Source organism: Nannobrachium achirus (genome assembly GCF_963921795.1).
Source record: "Nannobrachium achirus genome assembly, chromosome: 7".
Classification (NCBI taxonomy): Eukaryota; Metazoa; Chordata; class Actinopteri; order Myctophiformes; family Myctophidae; genus Nannobrachium; species Nannobrachium achirus.
In genome coordinates, this window is record NC_137816.1 from 10,125,185 (window position 1) to 10,148,686 (window position 23,502).

A 23,502-nucleotide genomic window follows, 5' to 3' on the forward strand; every position below is an offset into this window, starting at 1 on the left:
TGTGCTCACTTTGGCAGCGACCGGGCCAACGGCGACTGAGATTAGCTGCACACAAACTGCGAGGACGCACGCACGGACACACAGACGGACGGACGGACACACGGACGGACGGACGGACACACGGACGGACGGAGGGGAAAACATACTCTCCCCCATGCCTTCGGCTGGTGGAGACAATAATGATGACACTTTCCCTTCTTGAGAGTTTAACTCCCTTTCCTGTGGAATTTCTTGAACTCAGACTTCCCAGTAACTGACTTCATTGACTTGTCATCTTAGGTCACCAGGTCATTTTAGTGCACTGCTTCTCAAGTTGTGATCCATGGACCACTAATAGTCCATGACATGATTACAGGTGGTCCATGACTATCTTATATTGGCTATTGTGGTGGTCAGGGACTGAGCCTCATGTCATTTTCTGGCTCCAACCTTGCCCTGTACATATTACAGAATACTGTTATATAATACTAATATTCTTCAGGTATGTGTGCAAGGTATGTGGGCAATACCACTCTCACAGAGATACATCATTGCAAAAGAAGATAAATTACATTTAGCTTTTACTGTCTGAAAACTCACCCAAGACTTTACAAGGGACTGTGTTCCGTACATGTCTCTTGAAAGAGGCTGTGGGCAATAGCTATTCCTCTTCATTAGTAGAACCGGTGGTCACAGACTAGAGACTACCAGTTTAAAAACTCACTTCATTGCAAAAGAACACAAAAAATGTATCTACAAGCTTGAGCTTGTTTTTCCACTACTTCAGAAAGATATTGGAAAGTTAAAATTAAAGTGGTCAAGTCTCTCTGTGGGTGTTATAAATATTTAACAAATGAAAAGTATTAGCAAGAGGTTGTGACTAAATAATCACTACAATTGATCCTTTGGAACACCTTGTACGTTACTATGCAAAAAGAACCTGACAGTGATCTTATGCTCTTCTCAAAATACATTGTTTATACAGTTCTCTTCTATGACCCCTATGAAGAAAAATGACTACAGGGAGGCAACAGAAGCTGGCAGGCATAATACTGAGATTGATTATATCTCGGTATACATGACTCACATAATGATTCCCTGCTGAGATTGATTATATCTCTGTGTACATGGCTCACATAATGATTCCCTTTTTATTAGATACCCCTTAACTGATTTGATGTCCCATACATGGCTCACATAATGATTCCCTTCTTATTAGATACACCTCAACTGATTTGATGTCCCATACATGGCTCACATAATGATTCCCTTTTTATTAGATACACCTCAACTGATTTGATGTCCCAAGATGCCCTGATGCACACATGGACCCAACCTCAATTAGTTTAAGGAAGAGGAAGGCTGCTAGAGAGGTGATGGCCAGGACACGAGAGGATCAAATTAATTAATCCCGTCAAAGCGTTATGCAATCAACCGAACACACATGTGCAACTGTCACTATGAGGGGGACATTTCTCAAACACTTATTTACACACAAGTAACACTGGAGGGTTGTAAAGTCCCCCAACACACTTTGGAAGCATGTTGATGTGCACACACGGAAAGCGGTTGATTATCTAAAGTGGAGCAGGATGTGATGCAATTTAGGATTGCATTCATAGTCGGGGGATCAGTCCTGATCCTTTCCCAGAACCATTAGCTCAGGCATGATTGGACGTACACACATTTTCCACCACATTTTACTGACTCTGTTGGATCTGACGTTTTAGTTCAAAATATAATGTAATAAAGAAATAAAACAGACAATAAATAGTGGCCACACAGTACTACATTTCTAGCCTGGAAACCAGACAAACTTAACTCTTGCACGTTTCTGTGTCTGGGACGTGTGGTACGTCGTCCCCAGATGTTTTAGGTAACGTTCAGATAGCTGTGTTAGCCGTTAGCTGATCTGAATGAGCTAGACTAGAGGGGTTGTAGCAGGGTTGGATCAGGCTTTGAAGGCATGATACCACTCAACTGGTCTGCAGAATCAAAATGTTTGACTCTGAGAAAGTGGAAACGTCAGTCACCCCTGCTAAATAATAAATACGTGCAAACCAGTCGAGTGTTCCAGTATGTTATTTGGGTAGTCCCACCTGAAGTGCCCAGTATTATTCTCTCTGACTCGAGTTGTCCCTGTTGAGCCCTTCTACCTACAACTGGCTGAAGCGTGTTGGACTGGTCTTTGCATCAAGTGTTTTGTACTCTGTGCGGGCTGAAACAACATTTCACTGCGTGTTCCTGTATTGAGTAAGTGACAAATGAACAACACTTGATTCCATATTTGTCTTATTGTCCTGGACTGGTCTTAAACCGAGAGCCAGGTCCCATTTGATGTATCGACTACTGGCTACAACAACACACACACACACACACACACACACACACACACACACACACACACACACACACACACACACACACACACACACACACACACACACACACACACACACACACACACACACACACACACACACACACACACACACACACACACACACACACACACACACACACACACACACACACAAAATATTTATTTATGTCCAACACATTTGAAATATTTATTTATGTCCAACACACACACACAGACACACATACACCCCTATGAGACAATTATTCAACAGCCTCGACCTAGTGGGAATGTGCGTGCAAGATTTCACAGACATTGCACGCAGCCATAGCGTTCATGATTTGAGGCATTTTGTTCAAAACGGACCATGTTGATCACAAGACTATAGCGATAGATACTGCGTGATTTTTTGAAAAAAAGTTGTAGGAGTGCTGTCAAAAAATGTGTTTTGCAAAAATCGGCCTCATGGTGGAGCTATAACAGGCCCATGTGAAAAAGAAAAACTTTTGGTCATTTTATCGTCTAATCAGGCTTTTATGAACACCCTGAACAGTTTTTCCAGGACCCCTCCCCATACACACCTATTGTAACATAAAACCTCTAGTGATACGTGAGCTTGTCGTGTTTTTTCCATAACTTTTATTGTATTGAATTCTTTCCATTTTCCCAAAGAATTATTACAAATAAATACAAAAGGTTACGGAAAGAACACGTATTAGTAGGGTATTATGAGTCACCAGAAAAAATGATGTGTGTTTTTGATGAATCTAGCATGGTTAAAATAGAGTTTGAAGTGTGTATGGGGAGGGGTTCTAGACGAGGAGGGCCTGATAACATTTACATAAAATTCCTACATTTTGAATCAAGCAACTTAAACTGTTCAGGGAGTTCATAAAAGCCTGATTAGCCGGACGATAAAATGAACAATTTTTTTTTAAAGTGAAATATCCCTTTAAGTACTCATGCAGTCATCCATAATTGCAGAGACATACTGTACCACTGTGCTAAATGATACTTTTTGGGTTAGGGTCTCTTGAAATGACTGAACATAAAGGGTGTGACACAGTAGGGCTTTGTGTTTAAAGCAGCAAGAGACCTTCAAACCATGAGTGTAATTAATGCTGGCACAGACTTCAGATATACAACACAAACAGATTAGCTCATTGCCAAATAACCACTTCAACTCAGGGAACGCCAGGTCGATTTATAGCTGTTTTATTATTCTTAATCCAGCTCAGGCTATTCATGCCAAATACACTCTCATGCAGTCTTGGATATTTAAGTGAATGATCGGGTTAGGTTAGGTTTTAGGGTTAAATGTTTATACAGAAATATGAGACAAATTAAATAACTCTGGGATTTTACTTTAAGAGATTTGGGTAAGGCGCCTAAAGGCGGTTTTCACAAATAAATAAATAAATGCTCAAGCAGTCAGATTTGGACCATGCAGCTATCAGCAGACCAAAACAATTCAAGACTGAGCAACACAGTAAGAGGGTCCAACTGGCACTATATCAGCAAACTGTGCGGTTGAAGTCCACTCCCAGATATCGATTTACATCCAACACTTTACAGACACACACTGACAGCAGTTATGATGGGCATGTCAAACACTGTGCTGCTAGACTCACTGGTTACACACATCCACACTTTTTCCCCCTTTCTTGTTTATCCAGAAAAGAGAGATCAGCTCCTATTATGCCATTCCAAACATCCTTTGCATCGTTGTACATTCTCGTTATAACATTCTCAAAACAAGGATAAAAATATGTTTCTGCGTACAGACCTGTGGTTCATAGAGAAGCTACAGCTGGCTACAGGCTCAATACTAACAAAAACATTTCAATTCATATCCACCAACTGGCAGAGCCATTATCATTATGCAACATCATTCACAACTATTTCTCTCTACGGAGACAGCACAACTCAAAACAAGTTATTCACATGTGGAAAATGGAAATAGCAAACAGCAGAAACCTGTATAAGGCACTGACACGGAAAACAACTTGCCAACAATAAGCCCCCAAAAGCACTTTAAAGGAAGTACTTTTGATCTAGTGTGTACAGTAGGTTCATTGTTGCTTGTATATTATCTAATGTGTTATGGTACCTATATGGGAAAATGCTCAACAAGTTGTACACACACAGTTACCATTTTTTATTCCAGGCTTCTTTTTTTTTCACTTCAACATCATTTTCACAAGTTCATATTTTTAAATGAATGGAAATTATGAACGGTGTCGATGTTGATAAAAGAATAAATACCTAATTTCCAGAATATTCATGAATTGCATGTAAATGATTATGCTACATTATCCTATCCACAACAGCTTTGGACTTCCTCACCACAAGTCCTAATTTCTCACTGCAAATCCTAATTTCTCTTGCTCTGACAGATTCCATATTCGGTTACTCAAAGGCTGGCACCACAGTCTCTTTCATTTCACTGGGTTTTTCTAACTTGCATTAGCCTAATTACCCAGGGAAAATCATTAGGGGTCTTTGAGACTTGGCCAGAGGCACTGGTTGATCATTAGTCTCTAGGCTGCCGCTGAGCCTAAAAGGTAAATCTGGAAAAATGTTTTCCTGGGCTCATACTTAATCAGTTGACTAATGAGTTGGCCTACAGGACAAAAGGTCTGGTAGTGTTCATAGAAACACGTTGACGGTGTAATACAAAGAAAGTGTCTTCAGAGACTAATGCATAGTTCGGTGAGATTAATCAGCCTGCTGTTTGCGGCACTATTTACAAACAGTTCATTTCATTCATCATTGAGGATCATTAGTATGATTAATATAACCTTAATACAAAATTACCACTTCTTCTGTAATACAGAAGAAGTGTTTCTGAACAATGGCCCTTGATAAGCATTCCATCCATTAGAAACATACTATTATACTATTTCCAATTACCCTGTTAGCATGCAAACAAAAGACCACTTTCACAGTGTATTGGATGAGTACAGAGAGATGAATGTGTACTTCTCACAAAGTACAGTAATAGGTCTACTTCTGTCAGGCAGGAACAAAGTTAGTAGATATTTTACCCAATAAATAATCAAAATGCCCATAACTATACACAGTAAATCAAAGGTTAATGCCTAATGTCCTTGAAGATTAAGAATTGATCTAGTAAGAAAATCTGCAAGACTACATAATAATCTAGTTGGTAGATTCAATAATAGATCAGTGGTCTCAGTGGGAACGCCTTGCCCTACCTGGCTTTATCCAATCAGCTACAGGAATTACATCGTAATGTCTTTACCCAATCATCTAGAGCAGTGGTTCAACCCTTGTTATATCAAGGTCCATTATTTATTCAGCATTTGAGCCACCATTTGATGAAATGTAGCCTCTCAGACCCAAAACCCAAGTAAAGATTTTGTGAAGATTCTGTCCAAAATTCCATGTTGTTTTGATGAGATGCCATAGGAGAGATAACAGGCAAACGTGATCAAAATAACAATTATTCTCTAATTGGAGCGACCAACCCATTCTTTGGTCCAGGGCAAACAGGAAGGAGAGGAAGGACCTTGTTGTTGCTGAGGTCCCCAGGATTGAACAGGAAGAGCTCAGATTTAAGTCTGTGGCAGCAGGGGTGGTGGACAACTTGGTGAAGCAAGGCCAGCAAACAACTGGGCAGATTTCTGGAAACTGCCACAAGCCCTGCTCAGTTTCCTCATTAGGGCAACGTACAACACCCTGTGGCCTCTACGGGACCATCAATGCCTCACTCCAGTATGTCCTGTCGGGTCCGCATCAATATGCCGACGGCCGGTATTCCAACACTAAAACTAACCCTAACTCTAAAGCCCTTTGCACACAGGCGCGTTTAACCGCACGGATAAAACGGACAATATCATTTTTTGAAAAGAAAACAATGATTCTCTATGACCTCATGCACACCGGCTCCGAAATAGCCGTGCGACGAGTGGCTGCCGCCGTGCGTTTTTTTCTCGATCGAACCCAGTTCGATTCGTGCGTCTTGTCGCATGCGGTAAAAAACTCATCACTCCTTTTATGACTCCTTTTTGGATCCGCAGCGCTGATTCCGCACATCCTTGCACACCAAATCCAATGCGTTTTATTCATGCCGCAAACGAAAAAAACGCAACTGTCCTGTGTGCAAAGGGCTTTACCCTAACCCTAAACCTAACCTCAGTAGCCGTGACGAGTAACTAACCTGCCGACGCTAGTCGGAACAGTGGCCCGTCGGCATATTGTGGTAGAAATATTTATAGTGTAACAAATATGTGTATGTAGTCTAAATCTCTCACAAGGCTTCTCATTTAGATGTAGCTGCAGCTGTCAATCTAACAGCTGAGTTCTCTCCCCCATCTACTTCACTCTGTCAGCATAATCTGTACTGTGTGTAACTATTTCTATGTTGCTTTATCTTTAGTACACATCCTTATAAGAACATGTTTAGAATAGCTCTGTCAGAATGGACTATAAGAACTGTATGATAATGGTACAGGAGAGGCTTGTGCCCGGAGGGGCTGACAGGAGAGGCCAGGAGGCCTGCTCCTCAAAGGATCTGTACTGCTGTTACTCTGTTCAACTTTTTGCCTCTTTGGAATAAATCTTTGTCAACTCTTCAAATCCTTCATCCTTGTGGAACATTAATTAATTTCTATCATAATATTGAGCGGACCCCGTCATGGTGCAAACGGCAACACAGGGTCTGACACAGGGTCGGATCAGATGGCTGGCAGGTGCTGGAGAAAAGTATGAGTAGCACGGCTTAGCGCATTGTAACGGGGACAGACTCCCGCGTGTTACCGGCTGATACCGACAATACGCCACTCCCGACCTACTTAGTAACTCTGAGGACCTCCTAGGGGTCCCCGACCCCCTGTTGAGGACCAATGTCAGTATTACACAATTTATATTCACAATGTGCCCTGCCCAGCATACTGTAGGCCTACAGCATTTAAGTCATGTGAATTCAGTAGATTGATTACTCAAAGCTAGCAATTTAAACATTTATAGAATTTGTAGATGGTGAGATGAGACTAAAAAAATAAACCCTTTGGACATGGTTCACCAGCAGTGCAGCAAAGTAAATACATATTAATGCTGTTCTGTAATTGACTTGTTCTTTAAACCGCTGTGCAGTACAAGGGAAGTACAGGATTAATTCACGATCCAGATCATTCATTTATTTTATATATACTGTATATATACAGTATATATGTTACAGTCAGTTTGGGTAACTCAGTCAAATTGGGGTAGGAGCGTTCGTTTTGTCGTTCACCACACACCACCTGGATCAATTCACTTTGATAGTCTCTTATCAGCGCACCTGTGTAATTCTGCGTAGTCACCATGAGATGTCGACAACAGCCATTCACTTGTGTAGTCGCTGACGTCACTCGTTTGCGACCTCTCTTTCTTTGTTTATCTACTAGCCTAGCTCAGCTGTGTTTAGCCATTAGCTTACTATGCCTAACTCTAACCCTAACCCTAACCTTAACCTCAGTAAAACTATGCCTAACACTAACCCTAATCTCCGTGGGGTGAGGCGCTATCATTCCTGCCGACGCTACGTTGTCGTTGTTGTGGATCAAAGCGACCGCTTGTTCTGCCCCGCGCCGCACGACGAGCGCTCCTGTTCTCAATTTCACTGAAACTCAAAAAAACTGTGACATATACATATACTGTGTATGTATATATATATATATATATATATATATATATATATATATATATATATATATATATATTCTTATTTCGCTTAACTGTCCGTCTCCTCTGATACAAAGTCGTGCACCTTGTCATAGGCACATGATTTGCAGCTGCAGTAAGTATAACACTGTAGTCATTATAAAATACTTTCTCTCACACCTTACTGTCATAAACACCATCTACTGCCAAAACACATTGTCTTTTGCCCTCCATAGGAACCCATGATAAGGAAACAGCTTATCGTGGCTTAAAGTACTAAAACAAGGACCTAAGAACACACGTTATCTCACTCCTCCATAATGGTCATAAATACAGCATTGTGGTGTTAAATGATGTGTCCCTTGGACAATGTTTTTTAATCTGACCCTTTCAATCTTCCCTTTATCTTCTGTTTATCCATTTAAACAAGCGTGTGTGTATCATTTCTCTCCAAGGCAGACCTAGAGTTTGACCAACCAGTGTGTTCAGTAGGTTTTCAACTAGTCTCTTAGCAATTCATCTATCGGGCTTACCTTTTTGATGAACGGATTTATTTTGAAGCCCAGTTTTTTATGTATATTTTTTAAATGTTTTATATATCAACACATATATAATCAACTAAATCGATAATTCTTATTAAACATCCCTATTTTATACTGTTTCAAACACAATAGTGTTGTGCAAAAATAGCTAAACTAGCTGATCTAAAAGCTCATAATGTGAGTTTGTAGCTATTTCAAATATGTTCTTCAAATCTATATATTTTTTAAATAATTTAAATTGATTAGTTTGATGAACTCTGGTCTTCTGTACTACTGGGTTCACCTCAACTGATTTGGAAGGGTTAGTATTACCTCGAGAGCAGGGACTTTTTTTTGCCCCAAGAACTACAGTATGCTCCTGCATTGAATATGGAGCTAGTTTCCTGCGGGCAAAAAGGAGAAAAGTTCCTGAATTTCTGGGAAATCTCCTGCGGTCAAATAGAATATATGACTCAACCTCCCTGCACACAGACAGTCACTGGTAATCGTGCCATAGTCAGTAGAGCAAAACCATTTATTGCCAAAGTGTTGTAACACTCATGTCTGCATGTACATTCATTAAGCTCATAACTTATTTACAAGCATCTGCCTCAGCAGCATGATACATACTGCATGTCATGCTGTGTAATGTATAATGAGTGAATGATGGATGCATACCAGCATGTAATAATATCTATATTTTACAACAATTGCGTACGTTAATATCAAAATGTTTCCAATGCCACAAAGGCATATTCCTACATTTATTGTATATTACTATGTCTATGTGGCTTAAGTGTTCCTTTCTTTCTGGTACAAGCCAGAATTGCCAGTTCTGCACTAAATCAGGCAGTGAAAGTGGCTTTTCTCCACTTAAGAGTGAGCGTTTCTGAGATGTCACCTCCCATTTTTCCAAGTTTAGCAAAGAAGAGGGCACAACCGTGAACTTGGAGAACATCTTGATGTGAGTCAGAGGAAACCCTGCAGAGAGAAATGGCTAGATCATGTTGACTTGGGCAAACATGAGGCTGAATGGACACATTGCAGCAGAGCCATCCTCACTGCTGCCTGTATACTAAGGAAGAAAGACAGCTTTATGGAGGTGAACAGAGGTGGGCTTTCTGCAGCGAACAGGCCCTTATACAGTCTAGCATAACCTTATGCAGCTCCCTGCCCGCCCACAGGGTGTTTACACATGCATTCATACCAATCAATCATATCTCACACACACACACACACACACACACACACACACACACACACACACACACACACACACACACACACACACACACACACACACACACACACACACACACACACACACACACACACACACACACACACACACACACACACACACACACGCCACAGAGAGCTGGGTGGCAAGAGATAAGAGAGGCTGGGTTGAGCTGGGACAAAGACCAGCACATATGAAGTAAACATCAACATGCAGCATCTTCCACTATGGGTATCCAGTTTTCTTATTTATTCCGACAACTCTCTTGGCGGACCCACGCCATGTCCTCTCGGCTAGTTGCATGTCTGCTGTTCTTTCTAATTAAGCCACGATCATTCATGAAATTGTGCATGTTAATGAAGAAGTAATTAGCCAGTAGCTATGCCCCTCCCAAAAAGCTTTTGTCCAATGCTAATTTAGAATAACTTCCTGCTTGCCAAGGTTTGCCTTGGCAACAGTCTTGGCAAGCTGCCGGTTGCTAAGCTAGCATTGGACAAAAGCTTTTAGGGGAGGGGCATAGCTACTGGCTAATTGTCCCAGAGAGAACAAATTGTTTACGGATGCATGGCTGTCTACTGCAGGCTGAGGTGACAAAACCTGGTAGGAAACCTCTTCTATCAATCACTACGGCCTATGATGAATTATTCTAATTTGATACCATTAACAAACATGCAAAGATGCACAGAAGTTCTATCAACCAGAGAGAAACGATCAGAGAAAGTGATTAAATGCCGATAATTAGGTTTAAACCACCTCCATCAACCAGAATGATGTCATATGATGAATATCGTAAAAAGTCGGTGTGAGCTTGTATAGGCCATTTTAACACATTCAACGCCAATGGCGTCTCAGAGAGATGGGGAGAGACACGCAGCAAAGGTCATCGGGATCGGGATTTGAACCCGCAACCCGCTGTCATGTGGTATGCGCCTGGACCGCTAGTCCAGCGGGCACCCTATAGGGGCATTTACACATATTTTGTTGCACGGTGCGGCAGACCCCTTCAGGAGGGCAGATAGTGTATTAGCACAGCTACAGTCAGGGGCGTCACACCAAATTCTGGGCCCTGGGTACAAGGATTCACTGCAGGCCCCCCATGAATGTTGAAAAATAGCAGATATACAAGCTCACAGCGCGGCACTCTGTGCCGCGCTCGGGAGCTTGTATATCTGCTATTTTTGAAAAAAAATTGAAAATGTGTGCAAGAAACCCATGTTTCCATGTCAGTGATGCTCAAACCTTTTCATGTGAAGGACCCCCAAAATGATATGAATTTGGCCACGGACCCCCATCTCAAAATATTTAGTTCCAGGGACCCCCCCGGAAGCAAAATTTGAGTTACAAATGTTCGCTTAAAAAATACATATTCAAAGATTTGCACACATTTTCACGACTTTTCAAAAAATAGCAGATCTACAAGCTCGCAGCGCGGCACTCGGTGCCGCGCTGTGAGCTTGTATATCTGCTATTTTTCAATAGGTAAAGTTACTAGGGCCCCTCCACCTTGGGCCCTAGTAACTCAGTCCCACTTTCCTACCCCTTGTGACGCCCCTGGCTACAGTACTGTTGACAAGAGTCAGCTGCAGCTCTGGCTTCTTTCCCCTGGCTTCCACGTGCATGCTGCCTGTTCCAGGACCATGTCTCAGTCGGGCCCCTTTCCACAAGTCCCTAACTATAACCTTCACTGTCATGCAGTCGTCGCGGGAAGCCTCAAGAAAAGAAAACAATATGGCTTTCTGGCCAATTCCCTTTAAACAGCAGATTACAGAAAATCACAAACTCTAGTCAGAGGAGAGGCAGGCAGTGGGAATGAAGAGCAAGCGTCTCTATAAGTGCCAGACGATTTGCACCGTTTCATTAACTCATACAGTGCCATCCGGCCACAAGGGGTGCTAGAGTGCCAGAAATTTCTCCATTGACCTTCTTTATAGCTTTCGTCGACCCTCTCCCAACTGGCTTTTGTTTTCACTCCGGTCAATCCTATGGGTGTCCAGAGGAGGAAGCTAGCTGACACGTAGCCAAAATGCTAACCCATTTAGAAGCCCGATCTAAAGCTATTTCAGCCGCAAAAAACTTTCTCTTTGGGTCTGGGGACACAATCCGGAGAAAATCCTGTCTAAAGATGTGATTTATTATTGGAGTGGGCGGCGCGATTCGGCCGTTAGCGCGAATACGGCCCGTGGATGGCCGAGTCTAAGTCCCGGCCAAGGATGGACGTCTAGACCGGGGCTTTGTTGAGTCCTCCGATAAAATAATTCATTTTATTAAATATCCCGGACATGTTCGGGATAGGCACCCTGGAATACGTCGCGCCGCCTACAATGAACATTTGGTGAACATTGGGGGGGGTCTAAACTTTATTTTAAACCATTTTCAATGGAATAAATCGTCGGAGCATCTAGCGTCTCTCGTTGGTGAGCGCTGGGCGAGCCGGGACCACCCACGTTGCTCCAAGCAGCTCAGGGTAAGTAAAATAGCAAATAAAAAATTGTTTTTGATCCCGAATATCCCGAACTAGTTCGGGATAGGCACTAAAAGGGTTAATGGTGATGACCTTAATTCACTAACTTCTCTGGGAGAGGGAATAGTATATCACAGGGGTGGTAAACAACTCCTGCAGAAACCAATGCAAAAAATAAGATAAAATAAGCTTTCTTCACAAACACCGGCAGATGTGTTCTACTACACCAGGCTATAGAAGTGCTTTGGTGCCATTTCTGACCTATACAAATCATTATGCTAAGGTACTGTCTGTTCAAAGGTGACTAAGTGCATTACAGTGTTACAATGTTCCATGACTAAAACGGTAGTACAGTTTTGACCCACGTCAAAAATCAGTTTGGATATTGGCATGTAATCTGTTGTGTGGATACACTCCCTACATTGCTAACCTGTAGAAGACTAAAGAAAATCCCCGTTTGTACCTGTTGTCATTGAGTTGTGTGTATCGTGGTTGGGGGTCTGGGTCCCCATCGTTCACATCGTAGCTGGCCTCTGGGTCCTGAGGATAGAGAGAGAGGTAAGCTGTTAGTGTACTGCAAACAAAGAGACAACTTCATCTGTTGTTAAATAACAATAATGTTTAGCTTTCTAACATTTACTTATGGTCAGCTTAGGTTAACCGTGGTCTCTGATATCAGTGTTGTTTTTGACAGCAAATTTTGATTTAGTTTTAGTCATAGTCTTTTAAATAAAATGGAATTTAGTTTTAGTCATAATTTAGTCACCTGAAAAGTATTAGTTTTAGTCTAATTTTAGTCGACTAAATATCATATTTTTTAGTTGACTAAATCTACAGTTGATTTAGTCAACTAAAATGCATTTTGGCAGGCCTTGATGACATCGTAATGACTGATTTTACACTTGGTTGCATGCTGAAAATAGCCGATCAACAAGCTCACAACGCGTCGCAGTGCGACACGTTGTGAGCTTGTAGATCTGCTATTTTCAGCACGCAACACCTGATAGCAACCAAACATAAAATGACTTTTAGTCTAGTTTTTATTTTGTTGACGAAATTGTCAATATATTTAGTCTTAGTTTTAGTCATCACAGCGTTTTCGTCAGTGAAAAGGAAGCAGTCGACAAACATTTTTCGTCATAGTTTCAGTCGACGAAATCAACACTGTCTGATATCCAAATTCAGTGAATGGGCTAAAACTATCCTGAAATCTAACAAATCACAGCATCACAGAACCACGTGTAAGGGTGCATTTGGTTGCCTAACTATCAATCATTTAGCTGGGAACCCCCTCATGGATCCCTGGGGGCCCCCAGACCCCACTTTGATAACCACTGTTTAGGGCTGTCACAATTATTACATAATCGTCTAATCGTGATTTTTTGAAATAATCATGATTATTTTTCATAATCGTCATAATCGTTTCCATGTTGAAAAATGTTCATATATTTAAAATAAAAGTAAAAAATAGTGGAAATAGCAGATCTACAAGCTCACAACGCGTCGCATCGCGACGCGTTGTGAGCTTGTAGATCGGATATTTCCACTATCAAAGTTATTTTTTAAGTAGTAAGTTGTCAAATATGTCAGTCATTTCTTTGTATATTTAGATTATGTGTCATATCTACCATATACAACTTCAAAGCCTAAAAGCCAAACAGAAATGTAATTGTCAACGACAAAAACACAATTAAATCGTTAATCGCCAATTATTTGAGTGACAATTAATCGTCATGTAAAATGTCATATCGTGACAGCCCTACCACTGTTCTACAGTATATGGAAGTGATACTTACATAGTTCTGACTCAGGTCAGGGTGGTTCTTCTCTATGCCATCATCCAAGATGGACACCACCACCCCTTTGCCTGTGTATCCCAACTCCCAGGCACCCTTGGCATTCAGATCACGGTGGTTTGCATTAGACTGTGAAGACAGAGAAAGCCAAGGATAGCAATTGTTAGAATTAAATAATCTGCGACATATTCATGAGCTGGCAAGCAACAAAATAACTGGCATGTTTTTCTCTAATCATTCTAGACCAGGGGTCTTCAACGTTTTCAGGCCAAGGTCAAGGACCCCTTAGTTGAGAGAGAGATGAAGCAGGGACCCCCACAACCTTTTCATAGATTCCATATTGTTTCATCGTTTGACAGCACAATCATCAATGTATTTTGAAATCATGTCAATTTGTGTTTTCAGACATTTAACCACTTGAACCGTCAATACTTAATAAACTTGACCTTTCACTCTGTACTTAGTCTGCTCTTTTTCCCCTCTACGCCAAAGCTATTTGCCAAAAATAGCCGATCTACAACGCCTCGCAGCGCGAGGCGTTGTGAGCTTGTAGATCTGCTATTTTTGGCTAAAGTTCTCAGAATATGGACGCTAGGGTTCAAGTGGTTAATATAAAAAAGGAGAAAAAAAAGTTTCTACCACTTTAAGATTTGGAGGACCCCCTGTAGTAACTCTGAGGACCCCCTAGGGGTCCCGGACCCCCTGTTGAAGACCCCTGTTCTAGACAGAGGGACAGTAGGCTTTGGAATAATACTTCCAGCCAGGACAAAGTGTTGGATTTGCAACTTTCAGAAGAAATCAGAAACCTCCCTCTGTGATAAGGGAAGGTTTTGCCATGTTGAAACAGCCTCTTCATTCAGTATTAAAGAGAGACAGTCCCCTAGGCTTGTATCTTTTATCAGAGTTAACAGCAGTTGCTCCCACGAGAGGTTCTGTCAGCAAAGCACCAGCAAATTTGGTGATAGCAGCAATCACTCTGCTGGCACTTTGATGTTCACTTGACATTCGATTTGACCTTTGGCAAAATACCATGCATTTTATGTTTCAAATTCATTCTTTGTCGAATGCACCCTCAACTGAAGATAATTTCTCTGAAATGTCCTCTATTTTACTCTCCCCTTCGATTTCAGAAACTAGCAGTCTCTCTTTTTTCCGTCACCCAGGCGGTGTCATTTCTATTGAAATTCTAAGGAAAGAAATCCATCACTGCCAAAAGCCATGTTCTGAAATGATCCTTGAGAACGAGAAGGGGCTTTTGAATTTGAAGCAGTTAGTCATGACGAGTCACAGAGAGGCTGATGTTTCATTCTGAGTATCTGCTCATCAAATACAAGTTTACCCTTCCTTGTCACTTTAGAATTGAATAATCTTGAGGTTGCAAGTAAATGTACAGCTTTGCAATCTTACACGGTGACGTAAAGTTTAACAGTCATTTATTAAAGAGAGTTTATAACAGAAATATCAATGACAAAATGCATAACATTGTATACTGTATGTATCAAGACTACCCATGCACCAACCAATGTAAAATCTAGATGTAATGAGAGAGTCATTCACAGTTAAGTAGAATGTAGAATTATAATAGCCTGGAATCAGACTAATCCGTCTGTGCAAAAAGAATTGCCCTTGGTGGATTTTGGTCAGGCCCCGCTAAATTGTGAATCCATTTCCTCACCCTGAAGAGTTGGGTCCAGTAATAAGGGCCCAGTATTCAAACATGGGAGGGTTTATCACATTGAAGGAGGACATATAGAATCTGCACACTGGTTAAGCTTCATCAGGACATAATGGATGTCCTGATAAAAAATCTATTAAGATCGAAACGTTGACCAGCAATAAACTTATGGAGCTTAACCAGTGTGCAGATTCTATGTCCTTCTTCATGATTCTGCTTGTCTAGCACCTGGGCCACGGATTGTGCGTGCACTACTTTCTTCATGGGTTTATCACATTGCCATGCCATTTTTTTAACCAGCCCTTTGGAAAAAACCTTCTGTGTAGAAGTACCAGACTAATATCCACGCAGTGATATAGTCTGGCTATGTGAGGCTAAAATTATGACTGACCCAAGACCTTGTTGAAAACTGCTGCAATCAGAAGATGGGTATAGCGCTAAACAACCAAACCATTGCTGTTTCCCATGAGCTCAGGCTGACAAACCAAAACACAGCATGATCTTACACTACAGCACTGTTTCCTTTTCCTACATTACATTTTTATATATATATAAAAATACTAATTGTATACATTTTTTAACAAACAAACAAATCTAACAAATTCCATGAATTAAGTCGTGAAAATAGCCGATCTACAAGCTCCCAACGAGTCGCTTTGCACATCTGCCGGTTTCACTGGGTCCCGGGCAAACATCTAATCTCTCTTTTGGGTCTCGACCTGAAAAGTTTGGGAAGCACTGCACCTACCGTCTCTGTGTTTTTATGGACGAAGGGCCAAGCCGTCTAGAACAGGGAATGAATGTATGCCTGCACAGTGTGTATACTACTGTGTATGTACAATATTCAAGAGTAGACTGTGCATGAGGTCACAAAATAGAACTGCCTCTGGCCATAAACGAACACAGCATGAACATGCACCACAAGCAGCCAGTAATTTGAAACGCTGTGAGCTGGTACAAAATATAATTTCACCCAATTCTTACACCTGTAAACTTGTGTTGTGAAAGTGACATTAAAGATGAGGTTAAATAAATTGTCAGTTTAAAGTTTCAAATACCAAGTTAACTTTCAAGCTGGCATTCTCAAATGCAAGTACATTGATTGATTGAATACTTTATTAGTCAAAAAAATGTAAACAGCACAGGGATACAGTAAAACATTTAGGATAAAACGGAGAACACAAAAAAAGTCCAGGGGCTGTTGTTCCCATTGTGGTCATAGAGTGCTTTGAATTCATTCTTGTGTGCTCATCATTGTTGCAGGCCGAGATGTACAATAAACCAGTGCATTCAATGTAACATCTAAAAGCAGCAGTGTATGTGGGCCTTTTCTTTTATCTCAATCCTACAGCTAAATTCATTTTACTGTGTTTGTTCTGCAAATTATACTCTTAGCCACCGGGGCTTTCAGACAAACACTGACTGAAATCTGCCCTGTCTTTTGAACGCGTTAGAGATCGTAGTTGGGATTTAAATGACCCGTATATTGACTTTGAGAGGACCGACAAATCAAACACTGGTAATGGTGAATGATCTCTAGGGTAATTTCCTTTTCAAATAGACGACCAGCTCAATGAAACCCTGTGAACCACATCCCTACCCGCCCCACCCCCGACACACACGTCTGCACAGAGTTTGTTTCAACAAGTCAACAATGCTGCTTGCCCAGGTGTGCTCCCGTCTACTCACCAGGTACCACTGGTCGTGGAACTTGGGGTCTGAAGGCTCCGTGTAGATATCCCTTTTCTTCCGTTGTTTCACCACCTGTTGTTCTGCCCACATTACCTGAGGAAAGAACACAGACAGGCATTTATGATGTCACCAAAATATTGAGGCGAGGGTTAGGGCTGTCACAATTATTACATAATCGTCTAATCGCGATTATTTGACATAATCGCGATTATTTTTCATAATCGTCAATCGTTTCCACGTTGAAAAATGTTCATATATTTTAAAAAAAAGTCAAAAATAGTGGAAATAGCAGATCTACAAGCTTACAACAAGTCGCGACGCGTTGTGAGCTTGTAGATCGGCTATTTCCACTATCAATGTTCTTTTTTGGAGCTGTGTGGAACACAAGCTCCCTATACGTGGCCGTGTGTGTGGGTCTGTCTGTCTCCGTGTCTGTCTGTCTGTAGCCTGCAGTAACCTTTTCTGACCACACATGTTAAGGGAGGGGCGCTGTTGCACACACACACACACACACACACACACACACACACACACACACACACACACACACACACACACACACACACACACACACACACACACACACACACACACACACACACACACACACACACACACACACACACACACACACACACACACACAGCTCCACTTCGAACAGAGGTTCGATTTTTAAGTATAAAGTTGTCAAATATGTCAGTAATTTCTTTGTATATTTAGGTTATGTGTCATAATCTACCATGAGCAACTTCAAAACCTGAAAGCCAAACGGAAATGTAACTGTCAACGACAAAAACACAATTAAATCGTTAATCGCAATTATTTGAGTGACAATTAATCGTCATATAAAATGTCATAATCGTGACAGCCCTAGCGAGGGTCAGCCAATGGCAGTGAGCACAAGGAAGAAGAAAAAATATATGCCAGATATATGATAGTAAAACCATAATAATGAGGGTCACAGTGTCAAAAGAATTAATAGAGATCCCAATTCACAGCACGATGACAGAAGACACAGCAACTCTGACTGGGCTTCTCTAATGAGACGGACTAACGAAGGCCAGAACAGTCTGAGACTAATTAAAGTTTCTGGACTGGTGCACATGAGAGATGACACAGAACGCACTGTGGACAAGCACACACACGAATCAGTGCACACAAACTAAATAAAATAACAAAGAAACAAAACATTAGCTACGTAAGCCCCAAAATACTTTGTCATAATGACAAATAAAGAAATATAAACAAACGTAGATCGATTTTTCTTTTATGTATTTTTGTAAAGTTCATATAGAACTAGAAAAAGTGCTCTTGGGAGGTCAGGTAGGTTATTGTGGGCCAGCAATATTCGGAATTTGCCAATCAGGCTGGAATATGCAATAGAATGTCTACCATTTGCATGATGTTTGGACAAAATGTGTAGGAGTAATATAAAGAAGTTTTTTGCAAAAAACTGCCTCCTGGTGGCTCTATAATAGGGCAAAGTTAAAAGAGTGACATTTGTTCCACAACGTAGTGCAAATGTCATGCAAAAGTTCATGACGATTTGCGGCATTTTGTTCAAAACGCACCACTCCTGCAAACTTTAGATCAGGGGTCGGCAATAGGCAGCCCGCGGGCCAAAACTGGACCCCCCGAAATAATTTCTGGACCCTCACTTGTGTTCAACGGGACTCGGGAGCCAGAGGCAGGCAGTGCATAGATGGGACGTTCGCGAACAAATCGGCTCTTTTGAACGGCTCTTTTAAATGAACGATGGGATCTGGTTCTTAGTCGCGGGAAACAGAGTACTGATAGTGAGTGAACAGATTCAGAATCAACGGATCATCCACAGGTGGAGGCAAAGCCCATCAGACCTATCATAGCAGCGCACGACACGTTCCAGCTAGTGTGGCTTTATGGCTCAGCCCGCAGCTGAGTAAAGTAAATTAGAATGCTTTGTGCCTTTTACTATATTGTGTTCTTGATCATGCTAGCCGTATTTTATACTTTACTATTCGGAAATTGGGCTAATATGAAGGATCTGAAAGTTTCATTTAATGGCTATAGAGACAAGAGTGTACTGATTTGCATGTAATTTGAACAAAATCTGTTAAGAGTACTGTCAAAAAATTTGCTTAGAAAAAATTGGCCTCCTGGTGGGGCTATATAGGCTGATCTGAAATATTCGGGGCAGAGGTTGAAATATGCGGGGCAGAGGTTCTACTCAGGCATCCAGGGAGTGTGCGTGCAGTTTCGCTGCGAATGGCCCAACGGTGCTGGAGATTAACTGTTCACTGACAGACTATCGCACGAAGGCACACGTGGACGGACAGGGCGCAAAACGGTCTCGGTCATGCCTGTGGAGGGTGTTGTGCAGGAGGAGTGGGGGCGTGGTATAGAGGGCAGGGTTCCCCAATAGGCGGCCCGCGGGCCATTTGCGGCCTGTGGGGGGCTACTGTCTGGCCCACACCAACCCCAGTAATAATGGTGGTATGAGAGCAGCAACAACACTAGTATATCGTCGCTGTCGGCTGGAAATCTCGTATCTCCAAATTTGTATGTTCTTTCACAAAGCAAAGCCCTGCTTCATCATACAAGGCTGTTGCACAAAAGAAGTGAAAACAGCAGATCTACAAGCACACAACGTGCTTGTAGATCGGCTGTTTTCACTAGTTTAAATAATTTTAAAAATTATACATTCAAAACGAACGGTTTTTGACATACAAGATTTTCATCCGCCAACAACGATATCTGAGCGGTCGCTGGAGTAGCAGGAACGCCACCGTCGCCCCCTGCAATGCTGTGGCCCTCAGCCTGGTACCCTAGACATAATTCGGCCCTTGGGGAAAACTAATTGGGGAACCCTGGAGTAAGGGCTCCTCACTGAGTCAGTAGGATACAATCTCCATATATGGGCACGGCACGCACGCACACACACGCACACACACGCACACGCACACGCACACACACACACACACACACACACACACACACACACACTTCCAGAAGGTCACTCTAGTCTAGAAACAACATGATTACAACACTGCCCAGATAAAAAACTGTCAAGGGGATGAAAAGGGTAGGATATGGAGCAAAGATGTTGGGTGACTTGGGTCTGAGTTCATATTAGAGCTCTGTCACTAGTGTACATCATACAAGAACCAACTGGAGCAGATGTTGCCACAGTAGGCATACAGTAGGCATTCTCTCTTGAGAAGGTCATAATATTATTAGAGCCGACAGGGAAGGTCGGTAGAGGAAGTGAAGCATTGTAGATGGCGCAAATAATACAGAACATAATGGAGTTTGTACTTGTGCACATACCAGGTATTGGCAGGCTAAAATAGCCTTTTCAGCAGAAAGTAAACAGTGGTATTGACAGAAGAGGTTCTCTGATGTCAGTGTGACAAAGACTCATTTGTACACAGTGTCCCAATTAAACTTCATTACCCACCGGTCTGCGTGGTTTCCTGTCCGATAGTGACACATTCCATTTATTTCTCATCCTATTCTAGGCGAGGAAACATGGGGCAGTCCGTCTTCCTTTTTCCTCTCTCATCTGCTTTACACACTCATCAGATCTCACCAAGCTATGTCAGCATAGGGGACAGGAGTCATGAACGGCGATATTTTTCCGTGATGGGAACAGAGATCACCGCAAAACAACAGCAGTCAAAGTCTGTCTGGCTAAAGTTATACAGGAAGACAACTGTATAATAACTGTAACTGTGCCATGGCAGAGCCTCCGTGCACTCTCCTACAAACACAGCTGACAACATGACCACTTAATCATGGCTCTAGGGCTGCCAGGCAGACGTTCAGATTTGACACCCATCTTGGGTTCTCCTGTCACATAGGGGCATAGCTATTAGAGAAAATGACAGCAACACCCATTTAGCATGTAACCGATGGGGTACACCTAGACATATCAATGCCAATGACAGTGCTTGTAAATTTCAGATGAAGAAGCAACGAGAAAGCCTTCTTCCTAAGTGGTGCTGTGTTACGACGAGAGAGAGCATTGTGTTGATGTTGGATTTATGTGGAGACGACTGTAGGGTAAGTGGTCTTTCAAGTGGTGATGATGAATGTTTCACATTTCCTAACGACTAAAGGATTGCTCATACTCAGACACTGAGTCAGCTTCCCATGGGAACCTTTGTCAAATAATTACGTTTAAAATTAGTTCTGTATGCTAGTCATTACGTTACAGTTAATTACTCGCTAAAACAAACACTCAACGTTACCTCTCTGATTAATTACAAGTTCTAATTAGTAGTTTCTGTGAAGAGTGAAATAGCCCAATGAAACACCCTGGTCGATACCGCAGATACACGATCTGCCACTAAAGTTAGTAAGGCAACTTGACAGCTACATTAGCTACATTATTACAAAGGAAATTAATTACAGGCTACTGCCATCAGCACCCCGCTGATTAATGAGCAAGTCATCCACCAGACTCGACCAGAGCACATCACAAGAAGACGGCTACATATCGTGTGAAATGTATTGTATCACATTATCTGTTCTGCTTTCACCAACATGAGATCAGTGAACTCCTGAAAACACTGTCTGTCTAAATCACTACTCTTTAGTTGGAATTTTAATGACAGACTATAAAGAAATATTTAAAGTGAGAACAAAACAAGGGATTTCTTTAATAGAGACTCTGACACAACGGACAGTCCCGCAGTTAGTAGATAGCATCTCCTTCATAAATGGCTCTGCAAGATAGAAATCATAGTGCTTCATATATAGAACATAGAACTCATTTCACATGCAGTCTCTGTTGAATGCAAAGATCCTTCCACCCCCACAACCATCTTTTTCTTACACCGCCTGATTCCAGGGTATGATTAAGATAAAGGAACAGCGAAGCGGCTTGGTACCATGCGTTAGTCAGAATTGGCGACGCCCCCCTTGGCGTGCTGACAAGCTGTGGCTGAGAAACAAATGTTGCTACTGTATCAGGCATCCTTTCCTTGGATCTACACCTCGGTTCTCTGTTCACCAAAACGGCGCTCCCTGAAGAGTAGTCAACGTTATGGATATGATTTGGATTGTGATATAAAAGATACTAGAATAATGTTAAACGTACGATAAGCCTACTATTATGGAGTTACAATATTGGGAGTAAATAAATTGGGCTCATCTGGTAAAGTTCCTAAAGTACTACAATAAAGGCATTGATATTATACATTTACATTAGATGAGAAGGTGGTCCATAAGAGAGGAAGCATTTACTGTTGGTCCAAGCTTTAGATCCTGACCTAGGCCTTCGTCAGGGCTGTCAGAGCAAATCTGTGGGGACCCAGATGCCAGTAATTAGACCCTTTTTGAACACGGTTCATGGCTCCTTTGTTTTGGGCTCATCCGTCACTTTAAAAACTATAGGCCAGTTTCTTAACAGAGGATTCATTATTAATCAGGATTTCTTTTGTAGTTTTGTAGTCCCTGTATTTTTTTCTGAAATATATGGTTTTCAGTGTTTTTCTATTTAATTTGCTGAAAGTAAACAGGGATCATGCACAAATAAGCACAATTCACCGTTTGTCAGCCTTCTGATTGGTCCCTGAGACTCCCTGACTGGCCAACCAGAAAAAAACATTCACTTTTTGCTATCGGGGGTGGAGTTTGTGCAGTGGAGAATGTTGCTTCCCTTTGCTTCAGGCTTTCAACAACTGTCCGCACTGCGCGACACGGAGTTCGCCCGGTATGGCCGCGGGAGGTGATAGCGATCTCGCTCATCATAATGAATAAGCTTCAACAAACTAGTTCACATGGACCTTATCAATGGTCTAAGAGTCACGTTTGGGTACATATATTTTAAATGGGCAGAATTACGAAAAGCCAGCCTATTATGTGAGGAGAAACATTATAGTTCTGTCCTCTTCCTACCCAAGATGCAATGCGCTTTCTCTTGCTATTGCTATTCTCTCTCTGATCCAGAGGATTAAACTAATTAAAACATATATTTTCGGGGGAAAACTACCGTTTTGCTATGTAATTACTGTACCTTTTTCTTCCCTTTTTATTAATATCACGTAGATGTGTTTTTTTTGGTACTTTATATAGCTGTTATGAGGCTATGAAGAAAAAAGAAATCCCATTCACTGCCACTATAAAAGAA

The 23,502-nt window shown here is 41.7% G+C and overlaps 1 protein-coding gene across 2 annotated transcripts in view; it reads right to left on the reverse strand.

Moving 5' to 3' along the window:
• furina (furin (paired basic amino acid cleaving enzyme) a) overlaps window positions 1-23,502 on the reverse strand; it is a 101,183-nt gene that overhangs the window by 30,029 nt on the left and 47,652 nt on the right. For both annotated transcript variants that reach the window (XM_080730569.1, XM_080730568.1), the window contains exons 4-6: window positions 17,388-17,483; window positions 14,024-14,152; window positions 12,691-12,767 (exon numbers count right to left, since the gene is read on the reverse strand). In XM_080730569.1, the coding sequence (XP_080586695.1) occupies window positions 12,691-12,767; window positions 14,024-14,152; window positions 17,388-17,483 (302 nt within the window). The remainder of the gene's footprint in view (window positions 1-12,690; window positions 12,768-14,023; window positions 14,153-17,387; window positions 17,484-23,502) is intronic.